At 56.4% G+C, this 22,527-nt stretch overlaps 1 protein-coding gene across 5 annotated transcripts in view; it reads left to right on the top strand.

Annotated features, from left to right (window-relative positions):
• Positions 1-1,902: 1,902 nt before the first annotated feature.
• AGAP3 (ArfGAP with GTPase domain, ankyrin repeat and PH domain 3) overlaps positions 1,903-22,527 on the top strand; it is a gene marked incomplete at its 5' end in the record, with an annotated part of 54,408 nt that continues 33,783 nt past the window's right edge. For 4 of the 5 annotated variants that reach the window (XM_081102674.1, XM_081102673.1, XM_081102672.1 and 1 more), the window contains one exon: positions 2,145-2,476. In XM_081102674.1, coding sequence (XP_080958800.1) covers positions 2,146-2,476 — 331 coding nt within the window. Of the gene's footprint in view, positions 2,477-22,527 lie in introns of all 5 variants that reach the window. The other variant, XM_081102675.1, reaches the window with a different exon arrangement.

Genomic DNA, 22,527 nt, shown 5'->3' with positions numbered 1-22,527 from the left:
GAAACATCGATCAGCCGCCCCCTGCACATCTCCCACTGGGGATATGCCCGCAACCCAGGTACATGCCCTCGACCGGAATCGAACCCGGGACCCCTCAGTCCGCAGGCCGACGCTCTATCCACTGAGCCAAACCGGTTTCGGCAAGAGCATGTATTTTGGTTGCGGGCACATCCCCAGTGGGGAGTGTGCAGGAGGCAGCTGATCGATGTTTCTCTCTCATCGATGTTTCTATCCCTCTCCCTTCCTCTCTGTAAAAAATCAATAAAATATTTAATGAAAAAATAAATAAATAAGTAGTCCCTGGCTGGTTTGGTTCAGTGGATAGAGCGTCGGCCGGCCTGTGGACTGAAGGGTCCCAGGTTCCATTCTGGTCAAGGGTGCATGCCTGGGTTTCGGGCTCAATCCCCAGTAGGGGTCGTGCAGGAGGCAGCCGATCAGTGATTCTCTCTCATCATTGATGTTTCTCTCTCTCCTTCTCCCTTCCTCTCTGAAATCAATAAAAATATATTAAAAAAAATAAATAGCCGAAACCGGTTTGGCTCAGTGGATAGAGCGTCGGCCTGCGGACTGAAAGGTCCCAGGTTCGATTCCGGTCAGGGGCATGTACCTGGGTTGCGGGCACATCCCCAGTAGGGGATGAGCAGGAGGCGGCTGATTGATGTTTCTCTCTCATCGATGTTTCTGACTCTCTATCTCTCTCCCTTCCTCTCTGTAAAAAATAAAATATATATTTAAAAAAATAAATAAAAAGGATGACACATGTCAACTGTGCCAGAAGACATGGGGGAGGGGGGTGGAGAGGCAGCCTTGTGCTGATTGGCTGGGCCAGTGTCTTGGACATGCCACCTCTGTGGGTTCTAAGAAAGGTTGGTGAGAGGGGTGGCTAGCAGAGCTGCAGACAGCTGTGGCAATGGGAATGCAGAGGACTGGGACAGTGGACGGAGCTCCCTGGCCCCGGAGGAGTGGACATGAACACAGGGTGGACCAAGGGGTTAATACAAGAAACATTAAGACAGTCATGTGGGCTCTGTTGTCTCTTGAATGGGGTGAGTTGGGGAAGAAGTCAAATATTTGATTCCTCCCTCTTCCTTTTTAAAAAAAGAAGCTAGGGCTGCTTCTTCTTTTTATTGTTTCAAGTATTACTTGTCTCCTCCCTCCCCTCCCACCCCTGAGGGCAAGCCTCCCTCTTCTAAGTACCTGTGGGGGTCCGCAGAGGGGTCTTTAAGGGGGAGAGGGAAGACAGGGGAGTTATTGTTCAAAGTATCATTTCCAAGGGCCCCGCCGAGAGAGCTCTCAGAAGTGGAAAGAGGATTTCAGCCGCTGTGCTGCAGCTGGCAGCGGGAGTCCAGTGGGGGGCGAGAGAGAAGCCCGAGGGGGGACAGTCTCTAGGGAAGACCTCAGGCCAGGGACAGGGGAGCCTGTGCCGCATTGAAGGCAGGACGATGTCAGGCAGGCGCCGCTGGGCCTGGGCTGGCGGCCCTCTCCCACAATCTGCCGTGCTCATCAGCACCCTCAGGCGCAGGGCACTGTTCGGGCATTGCCCAGAGATAGGACACCCCGCCCAAACCAGCGCAGGAAGGCGAGAGTGACTGCCGGGCAGGAGGAGGCCCAGGCCACAGTCCCTTGCGCGGTGGTCCCCGCCGCGGGTGTGGGTGCGGGCTGCGGAGGAGGCGGAAGGGCGAAGGCGTGGTGGGAGGGGCCGGGGCGCCCGGCCGGAGCGCGAGGCTCGGGGGTGGAGGCTGCACAGCCTGCGAGCGAGGGGCGGGGGCGCTGGGCCCGCGCGCCGGAGGGGCGGGGGCGGCGGGGAGGGGGCTCGGGTTGCGTGTGCAGGAGCCGGCGGGGGTGGCAGTGCGTGCGCATGACGCGGGGGGAGGGCCCGGGCCGCGCGCTCCCGGTGCCGTTGTTGTTGCCGCTGGAGGCTGCTCAGAGGCAGCGGGATCGCGGCGGCGGGAAGCGCCCGGCAGCGGCCACAGCGTGCGCGGCGGCGCCTCCCGGCCAAGGCCCCCGGCCCCCGGCCCCATGCACTAGTCTCGTGCCGCCGGCTCCGCAGTCCCAGCCCCGCCAGCCCCGCGCGCCCGCCCGCCGCCGCCGCCGCGCCGCCCCGGCCTCGGCCGGGCCCGCCTCGGGCCCCGCGGCTCCGGAGCCATGAACTTCCAGGCGGGCGGGGGGCAGAGCCCGCAGCAGCAGCCCAGCCTGGCGGCACCGGGAGGCGGCGGCGGCGGCGGCGGAGGCGCGGGGGGCGGCGGGCAGTTCGGTGGCGCGGGGCCGGGGTCCGGGGGCGGCGGCGGCCCCTCGCAGCAGCTGGCCGGCGGCCCCCCCCAGCAGTTCGCGCTCTCCAACTCGGCGGCCATCCGGGCCGAGATCCAGCGCTTCGAGTCCGTGCATCCCAATATCTACGCCATCTACGATCTGATCGAGCGCATGGAGGACTTGGCACTGCAGAACCAGATCCGGGAGCACGTCATCTCCATCGAGGGTGAGCGGAGCTGGGCGCGGTGGCCCCTCCGGGCTCTGCGGGTCCGGCCTGGCCATGCTCTCCCCGTCGGGGATCCTCGCGCGCCTCAGGTCCGGGCCACGCGGTTTGTTGAATGCCGGCGCTGCAGTGCCGGCGTCCAGGCTTCGCCATATCTCGCCTGGGGACACGGGCTGGGGGCCGGTCCCGGGCCAGGGTGTACATTTTCGGCTTTTAGTGCGCCAGGGCTCGAGGATAGCCTCTTCGGGGGCGGGGGCGGGGGCGCTCGGAGCCGTAGCGGTTCCGGGAGTGGGGGGAGGTCTGTGCCCGATCTGGTCAGGCATGTCCCGGGAGGGTGGGCGCAGCGGAGGGCCTCGGCGGCCGGGGAGGTGGGGCCGCTGCCTGAGAGGCGGCTCAGCTGCCCAGGCTCTGCCCCGCGGCGGCGGCGGGGCCGGGGATCGGAGCCTCCGTTAGTGGGTGTCAGCCTTCCCGGGCCCAGTGCCCGCAGGCCGGGGAGGGTGGCGCTCGCTGCGGCGCGCCCTCTCCCGACGCACATCCCGCAAGCTGCCGAGGCCCGGTGGGCTGGGCCTGACTCGGGGCTTGGGCGCTGCGACCGTGTGGGAGGCGCTGGCCTGCCCATCCGCGCCTTCGCCGGGTCCCGCGGGCGCCGGACCCACTGCTGCTTTCCAGGGAGCCTCTTGTGGGTCACTGACCAACTTCCAGGGACACGTCGCCGGGTGTCAGGGGCTGCCCACCCCCCCCCCCTCCCGCCCAGCACTCCTTTCCCAGGGGCAGGAGAGATGGTGTAAGCTGCTGGTAGATGGCCCTCGACCCCTGGTGTCGTGGGGGCTGGCCCCACCCGCAGGCCCTCCTGTGGCATGGTGACCTTTGAGTGCCCAGTGGGCAGATGGCCTCACCCTGGGGCATCTGCTTCCTCCTCAGGTTCCATTCCAAGGGGAACGCCCACCAGCAGGTGGTGGGTTGGGCCTTAGTGGAAACGCAGGGAGAGGGCAAGGCCTTTTGCTGATGACATGGAATTGTGCACAGGGGCCTGGCCCCGACCTGAGCCTTGCCGTTGGGGCTCACTCCCGTTTTCACCTCTTTGTGTGAGGCCCGGGGGGCTCCTCATCTGAGCACCCCCTTTCCGCTCTCAGAGCTCCCTGTAGCTGGGGAAGGAGCATGGGGTCTTTTGGGAGTAAAGGGCCCATTAGAGCTGGGGTCCTGCCCTTTAGGGTGACATCCCAGTCTGACTGCTTTCTGTCCGTTCCCCAGCCCTCTCTAGCCTCTTTTCTCTCAAGGCTGAGTTCATTGTGAACTAATTAGGTGACAGAAAAAAAACTCATTAGCATGGATCCGAGTAAATGGCCTGAATCAGTGCTGAGGCTGGGGACCTGGAGGTGGCATTGTGTGATCCCGGGGCCCCAAAGAGAGGCAGCGATGACCAGTTTTTCCTCCTGGAGCTGACGGAGGTGGGGCAGGGAGAGCAGCCAGTCCCTGCAGCTTCAGTGTCCTTTGGAGGAAGTAAGAGAAGTCAGCTCCCACCCCCTTCCCTTTTGGTGAAGGGCTTGGAGGGACAGCCACAGAAGGGGCGAGGGAAGACATCTGTCACAGCCTTTCCCAGAGCCGGGAGAGGCAGGAGTCTCGGCTTCCACAGCTCACAGCTAACTCCGCTGCCTTTGTCAGCGATTAACCCCCACCCCCCAGCTCAGGAAGTCTCTGGCCCGCATCACTGGTGATGCGAAGGCCGCGATTGCCTTACGCACTTGGGTTTTCACCGTCGTAAATTCATCACAACAGGCAGACTCCCGTCTTAGAGCTCTCCCCCGTGACCAACTTCCCCACTGTGGTTTGGAAGTACCCCATGTTCCTGCTTAGCCTGGGAGCTTGGTGTTACCCCTGTGAATCCTGGGACCTGATGTCTCATTGTCACCAGGCCCAGCTGCTCCTCACACATCCGTTCTCAGCTCTCCTGATCCCTGCTTCCCTGTTCTTTCTTGGCAAGGCCTCCCACCTCTTTCTTTCTCCCCCTTTTTTTTCCAAACTCTTTCCTGGAACCCGATTTTATTACCCACCTCACCGCTGCTTTCCCACTTCTATCTCCCCAGCTTTCCTGCTGTAGGCAGGCATCAAAAAAACCCAGAAAACTCCTCCAATTTCTGCCCTATATCCTTCCTCACTCCATCTGCCAAACCATATTGCTGCTATCCTGCAAAGCAGTGTCCCCACCTTCTTTTTTGGCGGAGGGAGGGGAGCGGCTTCCCGGCGGTTCCCTGCTCACTCCGAGCCTGACTGAGCCCCCCGAGCCAGGGCCCAGCTGTCCTGGGGTTCGGCTGTTACATAAACACTCCTGGCCTGGGAGGCAGGTCCTGTGTTTGTTGGGATGAGCCTCTTCGTGGGAAGGAACGGCGTTTTCCTGGTGTATGATAAGTCTCCGCCTCACTCCGATAATATCAGTGGCGGGTTTCGGTTCCAGCCCTGAAGGTGACCTGGAAGATGCAGTCAGGATGCCTCTGGGGCTGAGGAAGTGCAGTGGCACCTTGCCGGCCTGTCCTGGCTCTTTTCCTCTCAGTCACCTCTGACCTCTCTGACCCACGGTTAGGGCAGGGGGGAGCTGAGGAACATGCAGTTTTGTGGGGTTTTAGGACAGGATTTGAGGGGAGGCAGACTGTTTTTGAAAAGTTCCATTCCCCACCAAAGGCCAAAAAAAGAGAAAACGTGCGCACACGGGGGTCCTAAGGAATGAAGGAAGTATAGCCGGGAGCTGGGACTGGGATGGAAGGCTCACCCTGTGCTGACCCTCTGGGCTGCTCTCACCTCCCTGTGGGGAAACAGGCTCAGAGAGCTGATCAGCCAGGGATCAGGCAGGGCCACAGGCAGGGCCACAGGCTGGATCCTACAGGGACAGGAGCTCCAGGGGCTGGCATGGGTCTCCTGCCTTAGAGAGAAGGCTGCAGAACGGGGCCTCCGGTCAGAGGGCGGACAGCCGGGCACCTGGAATGCAGGAAGCTGGGCCAAGTGAGGAGGAGCCAGATGAGCTGCTGGGAGAAGCCGCCCTTGGGGTCCCAGCCGGTGGCTTGCAAAGGCAGAGTTGTCCCCGAGATGTGCCCTCTCCCCCCAGGTCTGCCAGCGGGGAGGGCAAGCAGGCGTGGGCTCTGAAGGTCCCAGGGAGGGCCTGGCAGTGGACCTTGGCCATGGGTGTGCCACATGGCCATGACTGTGTGCAGGGACTGGGCTTTGTCAACTGGTGATTGGTTCCTGTCCTCCTTGTTTTCCCCTAGGGTCTTTGTTCTTTATTTTTTATTTTGATTGATTTGGGAAAAAGAGATAGAAACCTCAATGATGAGAAAGAATCATTGATCGGCTGCCTCCCGCACACCCCACACTGGGGATGGAGCCCACACCCAGGCATGTGCCCTGACTGGAAATTGAACTGTGACCTCCTGGTTCATAGGTCAATGCTAAACCACTGAGCCACTCCTGCTGGGCTCCCCTAGGGTCTTTTATTTATTTATTTTTATTTATTTAAATATATTTTTATTGATTTCAGAGAGGAAGGGAGAAGGAGAAAGAGATAGAGATGAGAGAGATTCTTCATTGATTGGCTGCCTCCTGCAATCCCCGATTGGGGATGGAGCCCGCAACCCAGGCATGTACTCTTGACTGGAATCGAGCCCGGGACCCTTCATCCGCAGGCTGACGCTCTAGCCACTGAGCCAGACCGGGTTAGGGCCGGCTAGGGTCTTTTTTAAAGCAGAGTTCCTTTGGGCATTCCAGAGGCAGGCTGGCTTGTTCTCACCCTCACCTTAGTCTTTCTGGCACTTTCTTCCACAGGCTGGGGGCTTGGTAACATTCTAAATACGGTTTTCCTGTTGGTTCAAGTCTAGGATAGAGAGGGGGGTGGAGGGGGCTGAGCTGGGGGCGGATGTGTTGGGGTGGGGGCTCAGTGGGGCTCAACAGCCACACTCTTCCTGGCTGGCCTGCCTGGGGCTTTTGAGTTGGTTCCCTGTCTGTGTGTGTCCTGTGGCTAGATCCTGGCAACAGCCCTATGATGCAGAGAGAATTGTACCCATTTTGGAGACAGGGAAGCTGTCTCCTGAGGTAATTGGGCAGCCCCCCCCAACCTGGTGAAGATGCTCACCCAGGGGACTTGCTAAAGTGCAGATTTCTGGGGCTCCCTCCAAGGGATCTGGGGTGCATCTGCGTTTGGAACTTTCCTGGGCCATCCCAGTAATTAGCTGGTGTAGGGAATGAGTGCCTGGTGGGGGGCTGGTTGCTTATGTAGGACTTTGCACAAAAGAGTTCCAGGAATTCTGAAAAAGAGGATATCCGAGCAGGGTTAGTGGCCAGGGAGAGCCACACTTGTTCCAGATACATTTATTTAGCTCCGACTGCGTGGCCCAGTTGCACCTAGCTCCGTGGAAGGCAGGAAGGCAGGGGAAGGAAGGAGGGGCTCCAGCTGCTCTCTGGATCCCAGAGGTGAATGGATCAGCCTGCACGAGGTACCAGACAGGGGATTGGGAGTGGCAGGAATAAACCCAGATTTTTAAAAAATTAGGGCAAAAGTTAGATACTGGGGAAGACCCCTTTCCTTAAGGTTACAGGAGAGGGATGGAAAGACCCGCCCCAGCCTGACCTCAGGCAGCCAGGCGGACCCCTCCCCATTCAGTCCCATGGGGACCCCTCCCCATGCAGGGGAGGTGAAAGCATAGCCTGGTGTTCAAGAAGCAGCAGGCTGGGGCAGTAAGTCCACGGGGAACGGCAGGAGAACCCTGGTTCGGCGGTCTTAGTGCTTTATCCTGTGTTATCCATTGACACCTTGCCATGTTTCAGGAGGCCATTTGAGATGGCGCTCAATCCTGCAGGAGGCGGGCTGTCACAGGAGGGTGCGTTGGAGAGCACGCAGTCTCGACCCCAGGTGCCAGGCCAGGGGGACCCGAGGGTGATGGGGGGTGGGAGTTAGAAGCGGATGAGTGGGCTTCTCGGATCCACATGGTGCTTTTGCCCTGTGAGCCCTCAGAACCATAGGAGGGAAGAAAATGCCCTTCCAGAAAGGGGGGCTAGCGCGGTGAGCCGAGGCCTGGAGAGGCAAGCAGCGCCCTGAGAGTTGGGTGTCGCTGTTTAGTGTCTCCTCAACACCCACCTGCCTGGAACCTCTGGCTTGTCCTCATTCTCGTGGTAATGTGCAGTCACCTGAAATCAGTTTAACCAGATTGCATTCCTCCTGACCCTTGCTGCCTTCCACCGCACAGGCCAGGGGTACGGGGCCGGCCGCTGGAACGGGGGCTGAGCACGAGGCTGTGGATGTGGGGAAGGGACGGACCTGGGACACCTGCTTGGAGGGTGGAGACACTGCTCTGTGCAGAACTGCACCAATTGGCACTCTTCTGCCTGCCTGCCTGCCTGCTGGAGGGGGTCTTGAGGCCTTTACAGCACTGCGGTCACTTTCTTTTCCCACAGGCTCTTGTGAGGTGTGCACGTATCATCCCCATCAGCAAATGAGACAGCCTAGGACTTAGACAGGGGCAGCTCCCCCAGGCCACACACAGCGGCAGGACCAGCGTGTCACCTGGTTTTCCAGCTCCTGTCTCATCTTTACCCTTCAGGGAAGGACCAGTGAGCTTTTGGGGGGCCATGCCGGACCCTGGTCAGCCCTGCTGGGTGCCTCTCAGGGATGCTTTTGACCTGAATTTAACTTTTGGAAACGTTTAGACTATAACCTAAGGGCGATGTAGTTCTTTCCTGCTGTGTCTATCTTCTGATGTCTTTTTAAAAAATATATTTTTTATTTATTTCAGAGAGGAAGGGAGAGGGAGAGAGAGATAGAAACATCAGTGATGAGACAGGATCAATCATTGATCGGATGCCTCCTGCACACCACTACTGGGGATCGAGCCCGCAACCTGGGCATGTGCTCTTGACCGGAATCAAACCTGGGACCCTTCAGTCCGCAGGTCGATGCTCTATCCACTGAGCCAAACCGGTGGATGGATGGTGGATGGTGGCTCTCGGAGCTGCCTCTCCCTTATGTGAGCAGCCCGGATATGGATAGGCCGCACAGTAGGTGTTTGGTCAAGAAACACTTGATAATATTTAAACATGGTTAAAGTTTAAATATATGTTCAAATGACAAGGATAACTATTTGTTGTAACAAATTCAAATGTGTAGGAAGTAGAAGAAATGTGTGTGTCCCATCTCCCCCCAAGCGTACCTGCTTTGACTGTCTGACCTGCTCCCTTCCCGCCTGTTTCCCAGCCTACGAATACCTGCCTGCAGCTACTCTGGGATCGATGTGAGGCTGTGGGGGGTGGGTTTGTGGGAAACGCTCGGCCAGAGTCACAGGTTCACAAGAGGCCCCAGGTCCGTCCTCCCCTCTGGCAGCTCCCTGACGGGGAGTCAGGGTTCCTGGGTCCCCCGTCTGTTGTGCCGCTGACTGGCGGTGGGAAGTTGGGTGAGACGGTGGGAACTTGGGCGAGTCGCGCCCACACACTTGCAGGCGTGCACACCCGCTCGGGCAGGTCTTCGAACAGCATTCTGGTTGCATCTGTGCAGCTTGCCGTGACCCTGCAGGGAGCGAATGAACTAGCTCGGCCTTGGCTCCCCGGCCTTGGCCCCGCTGGTCCGGGGGTGCAAGCCACAGTCACCGAGGGTTCTGCGTCTGGCTCCCACGCTCAGTCTGGCTCGGTGGCACGCACTGCCTGGGCACCTCAAGGAGCTGGTACTTGAAGAGGCCCGGTGCGGAGAGATGAGATCTCTTGCGCCTCAGTTTCCTCTTGTGAGATGGGGGGTGATGCGAAACCTACCTGCAGGGCGTGCTGAGGTGTGAGGGGGTTGTGCATGTAAGGCGCTCAGAGCAGAGCCGGGCACAGAGCAGGCACCCCACCCGTGAATGCTCGTCATGTAGACGGCTGCGCGGGGCCCTGTGTACGGGTGTAAGTTCATTATACATCTCCCTGGACGGAGATCTTCGTTCACTTGTCCGGTTATTTCCTCTGGACGGATTCCGAAGAAGAAGGAAAGGGTGAGACTTTCGTGTGTGCACGTTTTTAGGGCCACACTACCCGCCACTCCCAGGATCAGAGGTCCCCATTCCCCCCCGACCCCTGCTGCCACCTGATTGGTTAAAAAAAGGACAAGATGATTTTCATTGTTGTTTTGGTCCTTTGTATTTTGTTTAATTCTGTTTATATTCTTTATTCATTTTGGTTTTTGTTGGTCCCTCTTTTTCTTATTATGTGTAATACAGTTTCAATCTCTTAGATTTTTCCCTGTCGTACGTTTCTTTTTGCTGGAGGTAGGCGCCATGTCGGGGCCCGAGGCGGCCAACCCCACACCCCATGGTCCCAGGAGAGGCCCCTGCTGCTCTGTGCCTGGTGACAGTGTATATTTTTTTCTTTCTTTCTTTCTTTTCAGTCCGCACCCCTCCTTGCCACCGCTGGTGTGCCTGCCCACAGCAGTTTCTCTTTTGCATTTAATTCGATGTTTCGATGCTTGCAGACCCGGAGCCCAAGCTCTGGAGTGGGATTGGAGCCAGTCACAGCCTCTGGTGTGTGCGTGTCTGTGTGGGGGAACTGGGGCTCCGTCTGCTCCTGGTGGGCGCTCCCAGCCCCTCCTCATCCTGGTCTCTTCCTGGGAGGGACCCATGAGGATTTTGTTGTGTTAAATCTTCTCTAAAGGAAGGCCCCAAAGCCTGGGGTAAAGAGCAGTGGAGGTTTGATGTCTCTGGTCACTTCAAAGCCCCCTCTGCTTGGTTATGGCTTCTAGACCAGCGATGGCGAACCTTTTGAGCTCGGCGTGTCAGCATTTTGAAAAACCCTAACTTAACTCTGGTGCCGTGTCACATATAGACATTTTTTGATATTTGCAACCACAGTAAAACAAAGACTTATATTTTTGATATTTATTTTATATATTTAAATGCCATTTAACAAAGAAAAATCAGCCAAAAACATGAGTTCATAGGTTCTCCATCACTGTTCTAGACTGTTCCACGTTGGGTGCTGTGGTGGAATGGAGCCTGGGCATCATCCCTTCTCTGTCAGAGCCTGCACAGGCTACAGTTTCAGCTCTGGTGCTAGGCTGACTTGATTTGAACCCCAGACCTAACACTTGGTAGCTGTGTGACTTTGGGCGAGTTCCTTAACCTCTCTGTCTTGCCTTCCTTGTTGCTAAAATGAGGTTAACAAGCACTCCCATCATGGTATAGGCCAGTGGTCGGCAAACTGCGGCCCCTTGAGTGTGGCTCTTCCACGAAATACCACGTGCAGGCGCGCACGTACAGTGCGATTGAAACTTCGTGGCCACACTCAAGGGGCCAAAGAGCCGCATGTGGCTCGCGAGCCGCAGTTTGCCGACCACTGGATAGGCGGAAGAGTGAAGGAAGTTAAGGCATGTGAAGCTTTTAGACCGGCACCAGCCTCTAGGAAGTGCTCACGTGTGGCACCTCTGGTCCCCCATTCATAAACGGGCTGCCATGCTCCGCGCAGCGGGGTGAGCACTGCGGGCGTGTGTGTGAGTATGCCTCGCTCGGCGCCCGCAGCAGTAGCTCCCCCAAGGGTGCTTCCTGTACGCGAGCCACAGCCTGGAGGGGCAGAGTTTGGGGTTGGCTGGCATAGCTCTGCAGGCCCCGGGGCAAGGGTGCCAAGCAGGGATCTGTGAGGTTCCAGCTGATGGACGTGGGCCCTGGACCACAGCTTGTCGCGAGGTGTGTCACTCAGCCACCCGGATTGCCTTCATTTGATGCTTTGCCTGTCGGTTAAAGTGTTTCCTCCAGCTCAGCACATACAGGGTGGGGCAGAAGCAGGTCCACAGTTGTTCATATGGAAAATAATACAATAATTAACAAATAATAATACAAGATAGACTGTTTTATGTACTCACAACTGTAAACCTACTTCTGCCTCACCCTATGAATCACGTGCAAATTTAAATGTCCAGGTGGCCATATTAAAAAAGTAAAAATGGTGAAATTGATTTTAATACTGTATTTTATTTAACCCATATACCTGATATACTACCATTTCCACGTGTAATCAATATAGACATTTTTGATGAGACGTGTTATGTCTTTGTTCATACGAAAGTGCTCAAATTCCGCTCTGGGTTTCACATCGTAGCCCCTCTCCCTGGGACAGGCCGCATTTCACGTGCTCAGTGGCCACACGTGGCCAGTGGCTGTGATACTGGAAAAACAGCTCTCGTTTTAGCCTGTAACAAAAGGATACCCGTTTCTTTAAAGGAGTGAACACAGGAGTAGTCACCTTTTGGACTCACCTTTCTAAAGTTTTGTATTTAAATTTTTAAAAGAATGTACCTATCACAATGTGCTGCTACTCTTTTCATTCAGTCATTCAACAAACATTCATTTATTGAGGACCTGGTAAGGCCATGGTGATGGAGTGCAGACAGATCCATGGGAAACGGTTGCTGAATTCACAGTAGCTTTTGTCACCGTGGATTTTCTTAAAACCTGGAAATATAACTACTGTTGTGAAGGGTTGGCCTGAAAACTCATTAATGTCAGAGGGTTCCCATGCTCCAAGTTTAGGAATCACAGTTTATACCCTTTGCCCCACTCTTGCAAGAAGATGAAGGAGAGTGCATGTCTGGGGGCCCGTGTTGTGGGCCCCCCCCGTTAGTCAGTGTCTTGATTATGATGGGTTGGCCACAGGCCTCCGTGTGGCTGGCTCGTGTCACTTCAATTTGGCAGTTTCATCCCATGTGGCTGCTGCTGCCTTATTCATGTCCCCTCCCCTCTCCTAGATGGAGGATAACCCTGATTTAGGGTGAGGGAAGAAAGGCGGTGGGGAAAGGCTGCGACAGGTCCCTCCGCTCCTTCCGTCTGCTGCTGGGCTGGGCCAGCCCCGAGCCTGTGGGGAGACAGACTGCGTGACTTGCACAGTGGACTGGCCAGCGTTCTGTGTATCAGCTCTGCACACGGCTCAAAGGGAGTGCTGGCTTGTGAGGTGTGGACAGTTAGGGAGCAGGGTGCTGGATACACAGCCCAGATGCCATGCAGGCCAGAAAGGGTGGGAGTGGCTGGCTGAGGTCACTGTGGCAGCGGGTCCCAGAGTGGCCCCAGGTGTTTTGCATCCTGATGACCTCCTTCCAGAGGAGAGGTGGGCTGGAAGCCTCCTTCCCCTCACCCATGACCTGCGATGCTGCATGTCACCAGCAAATGCCTCAATATTCCCCTCACCCCATCCTGGCATTTTAGGCAGGAGCTGTTTTTGTAATTTTTTTGTTATTGTTGTTTGCTGTGTTTTGGCCTTAGTTTATGCTAACTTATCCTATCCTATATAATAAAAGGCTAATATGCAAATAGACTGAACAGTGGGACGACTCATTGCTATAACGCGCACTGACCACCAGGGGGCAGACGCTCAATGCAGGAGCTGTTCCCTGGTGGTCATTGCATTCCCACAGGGAGAGCGCCACTCAGGTTCATGACTGATGAGCACAACAGCGGTGGCGGGAACTTCTCCTGCCTCTGCGGCAGTGCTAAGGACCCCTGGGGGATGTCTGCCTGCCAGTTTAGGTCTGCTCCTGGGGAGCAGGCCTAAGCTGGCAGGTGGACATCCTCCGAGGGGTCCCGGACTGCGAGAGGGTGCAGGCTGGGCTGAGGGACGCGCCTCCCCCCCCCCCCGCCGCCCACCAAGTGCACAAATGTTGTGCACTGGGCCTCTAGTCCTAATATATAAAAACCCTGGGTTGTAACGACTGGTAACTACTGAGGCTCAACCAACCAGAAGTCAGTCTTGCAGTCAGCGCTGGTGGCAACCCAGCTCTGACTGCTTCCGCTGCAGGCGCGGTGCCTCAGCACTGACTGCAGAGGGGGCTGTGAATCAGGGCCAGAGAGAGGACTGAAGAGAGAAGCAGGGACTAATCCATTGCCTTTGTGGCAGCTTTTGATCAGCACTTGCCTCTCTCTTTCTCTCCCAGTCTGGCCAGCAGCCGTGCCTCCATTTCTCTCAAGGCCTCCACCCTGGCAGCTGATCAGCCCTGCTTTTCTGATCAGGTCCTGTTGATAGGCCCAGAGATGCTGACTGGCATAGAAACCGGCCAATCAGAACCAAATCTGGGTAAAGTGTGAGGAACCAATGGCTGCCTAGGAGGCGGAGCTTTTGACTCTGACTGGCATAGAAACCGACCAATCAGAACCAAATCTGGGTCAACTGTGAGGAGCCAATGGCTGCCTAGGAGGCGGAGCTTTTGGCGCTGACTGGCATAGAAACCAACCAATCAGAACCAAATTGGCCAGCAGAGGAGGGCAGTTGGGGGCAAGATCAGGTTGGCGGGGAGGGCTGTTGAGGGCAACCAGGCCGTCAAGGAGAGGGCAATTATGGACGAGATCAGGCCGGCAGGGGAGGGCAGTTGGGGGCAAGATCAGGTCGGCAGGGGAGGGCAGTTAGGAGTGATCAGGCAGGCAGGCAGAGAGGTTAGGGGCAATCAGGCAGGCAGGCAGAGGCAGTTAGGGGCGATCAGGCAGGCAGGCAGGTGAGTGGTTAGGAGCCAGTGGTCCCAGATTGCGAAAGGTATGTCCGACTTCTGGTTTAGTGGGATCGGGCCTAAACCGGCAGTTGGACATCCCCCAGGGGGTCCCTGATTGGAGAGGGGGCAGGCTGGGCTGAGGGAACCCCCCCTCTCCGTGCACGAATTTTGTGCACTGGGCCACTAGTATATTCATAAAATAGCAGGAAGTTTGTGAACAGACACATACCCTTGGAAAATGGCACAGATGGCAGCCCCTCAGCCAGCATCCCTGCTGGCCTCCTTGCCCTGTCTCAGCCTTCCCAGCGCTGAAGCCAGGACTCTCCCCACCTCCCTGCTCGGAGATGAGGGAGCTATGCCAAGCAGGGGCATCCCCTAGTGTGGCAGCAGTTAAGTGCTGGTACCTTTTACCAACCCCCTTGTGTTAACTTTTGTCCAGGGAGCCCGCAGGAAGCCTGAGGATGGCCTGGTGGGCAGCCCTCTGCCTTGAGTGCAAGCATGTCAGACTCAAAGGCTGACACCGGCCAAATAAACAAGCTTTAAGTTTATGTGGGCTGCAAAAAAAAAAAAAAAAAAAAAAAAAAAAAGCTTCAATTTTCATAGAAATGTAGGTTTATTTCGATAGAAACATGCTGGATACAAAGGGCTAAAATAAATGAGTAATCCTGCCCTAGCAAGTTTGGCTCAGTGGATAGAGCGTCGGCCTGAGGACTAAAGGGTCCCAGGTTCGATTCTGGCCAAGGGCACATGCCTGGGTTGCAAGCTCGATCCCCTTATAGTAGGGGATGTGCAGGAGGCAGCCAGTCAATGATTCTCTCTCACCATTGATGTTTCTATCTCTCTCCCTTCCTCTCTGAAATCAATAAAAAAATATATAAAAAAGTAAGTAAATGAGTAATCGTTAACATAAAATATTAGACCATTTTAATTAATATTTTTTGTTTCAGTAAGGTTTATGTTGTTTCAAAAAAAAGAAATAAAGGCACTCTGAAGCTCAAAAAAAAGTTAATATTTTTTCTTGAAAATTAACTTATTAGACATTGAATAACTGCACAAATTTATAAGCGTAATGCAAATTTGTTTTCCTTGTTCTCCAAAAGCAAAATATTTCCTGTTGCTCACACCAAACAAGTCAGTAGAAGACTAATGACGTGGCCATCGGCTGCTAAAATATTCGCTGCTAGTATTAGAGGAGAGAAATGGTGCGTCTACATGTAAGGGAAATGAATGCAACACAATTATAGTAATCAGTCATTAGCAAAGGTTGTAGTTTGTTATTAATATTATATATAACAGGATATGTAAAAATTAAGTCATGAAATTTTTATTAAAACGTTTCTTACACACTGTTGTATTGGCATTGTGGGCCGTATGCAGCCCGTGGGCCACGAGTTTGACATGCTTGCTTTAGTGTGCCCTTTGTGACATCTTGGATGGGATGTCTTGAGGCCCCTCCAGCCAACCCAGAGAAGACAGGTTGTCATCTTGTAGAGCTGTAGTTCCCCCGCAGCCTCGTCACTGCCTCCCTGGACCTGTGTCAAAGGCTCTCTCACCCCTTGCTGGGTCCCCATCCCCCTGTGGCTGTGGCCCTTGGGCTGGCATGTCTCCCCGATGGGCCGTGAGCCCCACAGCAGCCCCTCCAGGGGGTGTCCCTGCCCTAACCTGTGAGCTGTGTCTAAACCTGGCCTGTCCAGTTCCAATGCCCACCTTTCTGGTTCAGGGACCTGGTGTGTGGGGTGCGCGCCTCCCCAGCCTTCCTGGTCTGGTACCTCATGGGGCCTGGAGCAGAGGGTGTTCTTTCCCCGGCTGGCATTTGTCACGAGCTGCTGTCTGCTCCGCTCACTGCTTTCCCTTAGTCCAGTGGTTCTCACCCTTCCTAATGCCGCGACCCTTTAATACAGCTCCTCATGTGGTGGTGACCCCCAACCGTAAAATTATTTTCGTTGCTACTTCATAACTGTAATGTTGCTACTGTTATGAATCGTCATGTAAATATCTGATATGCAGGATGTATTTTCATTGTTACAAGTTGAACATAATTAAAGCATAGAGATGAATCACAAAAACAATACGTAATTATATATGTGTTTTCCGATGGTCTTAGGCGACCCCTGTGAAAGGGTCCTTCGACCCCCAAAGGGGTCGTGACCCACAGGTTGAGAACCGCTGCCTTAGACACTGAGCCCCGAGCCCTGAGCCCAGCACCAGCCTGGCAGGTAATGCTTGACAACGACCAAGGAGCCTCTCTGCTCTGTGCCCAGCCCAGGAGCCCTGCTGGGCACTGGACGTCACTCAGGGAGCCTCCCTGCCCAGGTCACACAGCTCGTCTGCTCCAGGGCCACACTGCTGCCCGAGCTCCCGCCCCGCCGGTGGGCCCCGCTGGCCTTAGGAACAGGGGCAGGTGGGCTTGGGTCTGAGAGGAGCTTCGGGTCCCTGCCAGAACGGGCCGCGCAGGTGCTCGTGGGCCCGCAGGGGCACCCTTCAGGGCGAGGACAGGTGCTCTTTGTGAGCCCGTGTCTTCCCGCTGGCAGGAGCTGGAGAGGTGCCTCCGCTTGAGTCCCTGGGACAGGCTGGCTCTCTGGCCCGGGCCCAGCTGCTGGCGCTGGGAGAGCGCGGCGGGGCGGCAAGTCCCCTGTCCTCCCTGGGAGTTCCCATTCCGCCTGAGGTCAGAGCTGAGTCAGGCCGGGCCATCACTGAACACACGGGCTCCTGCTGTTTGGCTCAGGCTCCTGACAGGCCAGCTGGCTCGGGCTGTGAAAACACTACCTGCCCAGTGAGCAGGCTTCCCCGGCGCCGGGAGTGGCCTTCCCTCCCGGGCCCAGCGAGGTGGACATGGGCGCGTGGCCAGTTACTGGCCGGGAGGCAGTTGTGAACGGCCCCGCTACTGGGGTGGAGCTGCAGGGTGAGGGTGGGTGTGAGGCCCGAGTGAGCCTTCCCACCTCTGGGGGACGGGAGCCGGTCCCTCAGTGAGGTGCCCTCTGTGTGGGGTGGGGTGCAGGTTGGGGGCACCAGTGGCACAGATAAAGAGACCCTGACCCCATCCAAATAGCTGAACGAAGGCCGTCCGAGGGGCTGGGGGGCAGCCGGGGGCCGGCCCCAGAGTGTGGTGTCTCCTTTCCTTGCGATGTGAGAGGGACACGCTGAGATGTCCTCTTGGTGGTAAAAGAAAGTCCGTCCTCGGGAGTGAGGGCCCGGGGCACCCCAGGCCTCTGGTCTTGAAAGCGAGGGTGGACTGGGGGTGGTCCAGGTAGAGGGAGCAGGTAAGTGGGGTACAGGTGAGGCCCTCCTTAGTTCCGATCCGGGGGCAGTGGTCACAACCGGGCTGCTTCAGCTGCCAAAGCCTTTCCTTGCCAGGTTGCCCCCAAAACTTGATCCACAGTAAAATTGATTATTTGCTACCAGGGGGTAAAAGTCACAGCAGTGCCCGAGGCAGCTGAGGGCCCAGAAGTGCGGCCTTTCTCTGGGCAGGAGACCTGGGGCTGGGTTGAGTTGAGTTGACACCAAAGTAACAACGTGTTTACCGACAGGGCGTGTCCGCAGCCGGGACAAGGTCTGGGCCCTACGCAGTGTCGGGTGGGCTGGCCCTGTGAGTGAGCGCGCGGCTGCTTTAATGGGCACCGAGACAGTTGTACTGGAGTCAGGATTTCATTATGGAAATGGCTGGCATAGTGTGTTTTTAAACTTTTCAAATGTGCCTCTCCACACTCTAGTACTTGATGTTTGTGCTGCAAATGTCACACAAGATTGACAGCTCTAGCGGGTGACGGAGCTGCAGGTTCTGAGCTGGGGTGGGGGCAGGATTAGACTTGGAACCTCTCAGTGAAAGAGGAGCTTCCTGTGCGTGCTCCGTGTGTGCCGGGCGCTGCCCTGTGTCCCTGCATGCCTGCTTGTAACTCCCTGCAGGGGACACGTTATCCCCATTTTTCAGATGAGAAAGCTGAGGTGCAGAGATGTAAAGGTTGCTTGCTAGTAATGGCCGAGGCAGGACCTGAACCCAGTACGTCTGGCCTCAGATCAGAGCCCGTGTTCTGAGCTGGCATGCACTGTGGTAACAAGAAAAAGAGAAAAAATTTAAAATTCAGGAGGAAATTAGAGGAATATTGTGTCATCTTCAGATAAGGGGGATCCTTTTAAGCCAGACAGGAAGCCCAGAATTTATAGAGGAAAAGACTGACAGGTTTCCCTCCAGCTTTTTATTTAAAAAAATGACCTCCTTGAAATTTGTTAATATTTTATCCTGTTTGTTCTCTCTCTCTCTCTCCTCTCTCTCTCTCTCTCTCTCTCTCTCTCTCTCTCTCTCCCCCTCCTCTCTTCCTCTCTTCCTTGCACACACACACACACACACACACACACTCACTTTTGGTGGTGGTCACAGTCAGCACCTGTATCATTTCCCCGCTAAGCACTTCAGGAGGCATTTCCTAAGAACCAGACACCTTCCACACAAAGTAGGACCAGCATCAAACCCAAGCCTAGGACAGGAATCCTCTCCCATCAGTAGTCGCTCATCATCCGTGACCAGATTTCCTCGGCGAGCCCCCAGATGCCTTATATCACCTTTTTGCCTTTCCCAGTCAGAACGGGACAGGATGGAACAGGCCCATCATCACGCTGTTCCCTTCACACAGACGCTGTTCCCTTCACACAGACGGGCGAGGCGTCCGAGCCAGAAATCTTGCAGGCAGTGCTCTGCCCGCCGGCCCCGTGGAGGCCGCTGCTGCTGCCTGGTGGTGGTAACTGGTCCCTCCATCCCCGGTGCCGGTGCCGGTGCCGGTGCCGCAGTGACTGGAGGTGAGGTCTCGGGGCTCATGGATACCTCCTGCCGTGCCACCTCAGGCCCTGCTGTCAGTGATGTTAGACAACTAAGCTCTCCCAGTCTCGCAGTAAAGCCACTCACACATTTTTGGTTTCCCTGTGCATGTGAAAGTTATGTTTACGCGATACTATCCTTAGTCTTTATTTATTTATTTTTTATTGTTCTAAAGTTTTGCATACGTCTCCTTCCTCCCCCATTGACCCCCCACCCCAGAGGGCAAGCCCCCACCGCCCCAGGGTCTGTGCCCACTGGTTATGCTAATATGCATGCAGACAAGTCCTTTCATTGATCTCTATTCCCCGCCCCCCCCCCCCATTTGTCTCTGGATCTGTTTTTGATCATCAGTTTGTGTTGGTCATTAGATATTCCACACGTGAGTGAGATGTAGCTGGTCTTTGAAATGCGCAGTGGTATTATGTCTAAAAATATATACTTACCTTAATTAAAAAATACTTTATTGCTCGAAGATGTCAGCCATCACTTGAGCCCTCAGCAAGCGGTAAGCTTTTCGCTGGTGCCCGCGAGGGTCTTGCCTCCATGTTGATGGGAACGCGTGTGTGCAGAGTGCAGTGAGACAAGGCCTGCCTGTGTTAACGAGGCTGACCACTGACACAGGCACATTTTTTTTCAGGTGTTGATTTCCCATTAATTGCATTTCCGTCAGGGTTGTCACAGGCTTTTATCAGTCAGGGTTTTTTATTTTTATGTAGTTGAACCTGTTGATCCTCTCTCTCCTGTTCTGTAACTCCAGCGAGCCTCGTTGCGTCCGCTGGGTCCTTCCCACAGCCCCACAGCCCCCTCTGGTTCATGGCGTGGCCACCCTCCCTGCATGGTGCCAGTGCAGCAGGGCCTTTGGGCAGGTGGGGGTGAGGAGGGCGCACAGGAGCACGGGTGAAGGCGGGGAGGAGAGCCCCAGGAGACCTGTCTGCGAGGTGCTTTGCAGACAGTTACCAGGTTACCAGGGTCCCCGCCACCTCTGCCACTGCCTGTCATTGGCCCGCTGTGCCTGGCATCCCTGAGCCTGGCTGCACACAGACCAGGACCATCGCCTGGCTCGTCAGGGAGGGGTCCTGCCAGGGGCCTCCTGGTCTGCTGACTCTGACCTTGAAAGTTCCCAGAGGGCAGTGGTTCTAGATGGCCTAAGACCCCCTGGCCTTTCTCATCTCGAAGCTGAGGGCCCAGCCACCCAGCCAGGGGAGGGCCCCTGTCAGCCACAGAGCCCCTTCCCTCGTGCTCTCCTGTGGGCCCCCACGTGGTCACTGGCCTGAGAGCTGGTGGGCCGGCCCGGGCAGCAGTCATCGGGCTGAAGGCAGATAACAGTAGACTTAACATCGAAGTCTAACCCCAGTCACCAGATGCCTGAGATTCTGATCGGATCGTCAGTGGCTCTGCTGCAGGAGAACCTGTGGGCCGAGCGCACGTGGTTTTGGTTGGCAGGAAATTGTGCAGGTGAACCGGCCGCATCTGGGGTTGCTCCTGCCCCACCCCAGTTCTAGGCATCTTCTGTTCAGGGTGGTCTGACCTACCCGCGCTTTCCCTCCCCGACTAGTGGGCCTGCCCTGGCTCCTCTGTGGCTCTGTCTACGTGGCCTGAACCCATCCGCCCCTCGATAGGTCCTTTTATTGTCAGAGGTATCACCCGAGGTCGCTTTCTCCTTTGTAAGTGGCCACGGGTCCCTGGGAGAGTAGCCCAGCTTGTATTGGCCCCTCGCACTGATCCAGGGCTGGGAGAGTGGGGGTGGGGCAGGAATTCGTTTGGAAGGCAGGTGAGGAGGAACCTTGGGGAGGGTTTTTGAAAGGAGGGCCCCTGCTAGAAACGCCATCTGGGCTGCCCCGATGTGGGTACCAGGGCAGGAGGAAAGGAAGATAGGCGGGGGTGGGGGGGCAGTAAGATGAAATTCAGGCTGAAGTCCGCCCTATGTCAGCAGAGATGTCACCAGGCCAGGGAGGCCCAAGGGCTAGGGGCCAGCTAGATAGCCTGGGTTGGAATTCCACCTACTGGAGACCTTGGGCAAGTTACTTGGTGTCTGTGCCTCAGTTTCCTCATCTGCAAAATGGGTTATTGTGAGTGCTCAGTGGGTCAGTGTGTGTAAATGCCCATGGTTGGGCCCCTCATCTATACTAATAATAGAGGAATATGCAAATTGTCCAGGACACCTTCACAGTAACAGTAACGACTAAACAGCAGGCTGCGTGGGGCGACTAGGCTGGCAAGGGGGTTAGTGAGGGACGACCAAACGACTGAACAGCAGGCTGCGTGGGGTGACCAGGCCGGCGGGGGTGGGGGGGTGTAGTTGGGGGCAACCAGGCTGGCAGGGGAGGCAGTAAGGGGCAACCAGGCCAGTGGGAGGGGGGCAGTTGGGGGCGACCAGGCTGGTGGGAGGGGGCAGTTGGGGGCAACCAGGCCGGTGGGAGTGGGGCATTTGGGGGTGACCAGGCCAGCAGGGGGGGCAGTTGGGGGTGACCAGGCTGGCAGAAGGGGGGCAGTTGGGGGTGACCAGGCAGGCAGGTGAGCAGTTAGGAGCCAGCGGTCCTGGATTGTGAGAGGGATGTCTGACTGCCGGTTTAGGCCCTGTGGGATTGGGCCTACACCAGCAGTAGGACATCCCCCGAGGGGTCCCGCATTGGAGAGGGTGCAGGCTGGGCTGAGGGGAATTTCGTGCACCGGGCCTCTAGTGTTCAATAACTGGCTATTCCTTCCCAGTGACCAGCAATGTCCCACGTGGCTGCTGCCTTGGTTCCATGGGGCACCAGAGGCGCCCTGCTGTCCTTGGGGCTACAGAGGTGGGCTCTGAGCTGCCAGGGCAGGTGACTGTCATCCTGCTTGTGCCCAGGAGCCCCAGACAGGTGAGGGTAGATGATAGCTTCTATAGCAGAGACCAGCTGAGCTGCGACGTTGAGAGGAGACTGGCAGGTTTGAGAGATCCCCTCTCCCCGGGGGCATTGTGGGGACAGCAGGCATGAGCCAGGGTTGGCGGAGAATCACCACCGAGCTGGCAGGGGTAGAGGAGGCAGCCTCCATGTCCAGATCCTGCTAGTGTCAACCTGAGCCCTGCCCTGGGGCTTCCCGGGCTCCCGGGCCTGGGCCTGGGTGCCGGATGCTGGGGCCAGTGGGTGGGCTTGGGCTCAGGATAGGCCCCTCCCCTGGGGAAGTTACTGTCTTGCTTTTAAAATCTGTAATGAGAATTCGGACACTTTTAAACTTTTGTCCATTAGACTCTGAAACCACCTGCCTTTATTATTTTTTTATTGTGTACACTGACCCTCCATCCCCTTTACTTGCGCATCTGCGGTCTGAGGTGGTGGTGGTGGTGAGTGGGGGGTGGGGAGGGGAGGGCGTAGTACCTGGCAGCACCTTCGTTTCTGCAGCTCCTCCATCTCGAGCAAACTTAGTGCAATTATCTGAACACTCTGTTGCACCTTCCCTTGATTCAAATTCTTTACTTTTGTGAAAATAGGATGAAAGTAGACGAGAGAGCTGATATGCTGAGGGACGGTGGTCTCATCATTGAATGTGTTGTAGAAGCCTGTGAGGCTGGGAGCAGCAGGTTCTTAGCTCATGGGACGTAGCTGGGCCGTTTAAAAATATGAAATGCAGGAACCGTGTCCGACTGGGATGAAAGGCAGTGACATTAGGGAGCGCCCACCCGCTTACACCGAGTCTCGCCGCACTCACTGTGCAGTCTCCCCGCACTGGCTCCCTTTCCTTTGGGCTTTTTGGTGAAGGGCCCACGGTCCTCAGACGGCCCCGGGGATATTTTTCTGGTCTGGA

The sequence above is a fragment of the Myotis nattereri genome, assembly GCF_964212035.1.
Source record: "Myotis nattereri genome assembly, chromosome: 11".
In the NCBI taxonomy this organism is placed as follows: Eukaryota; Metazoa; Chordata; class Mammalia; order Chiroptera; family Vespertilionidae; genus Myotis; species Myotis nattereri.
This window is presented reverse-complemented; position numbering and strand designations above follow the sequence as displayed.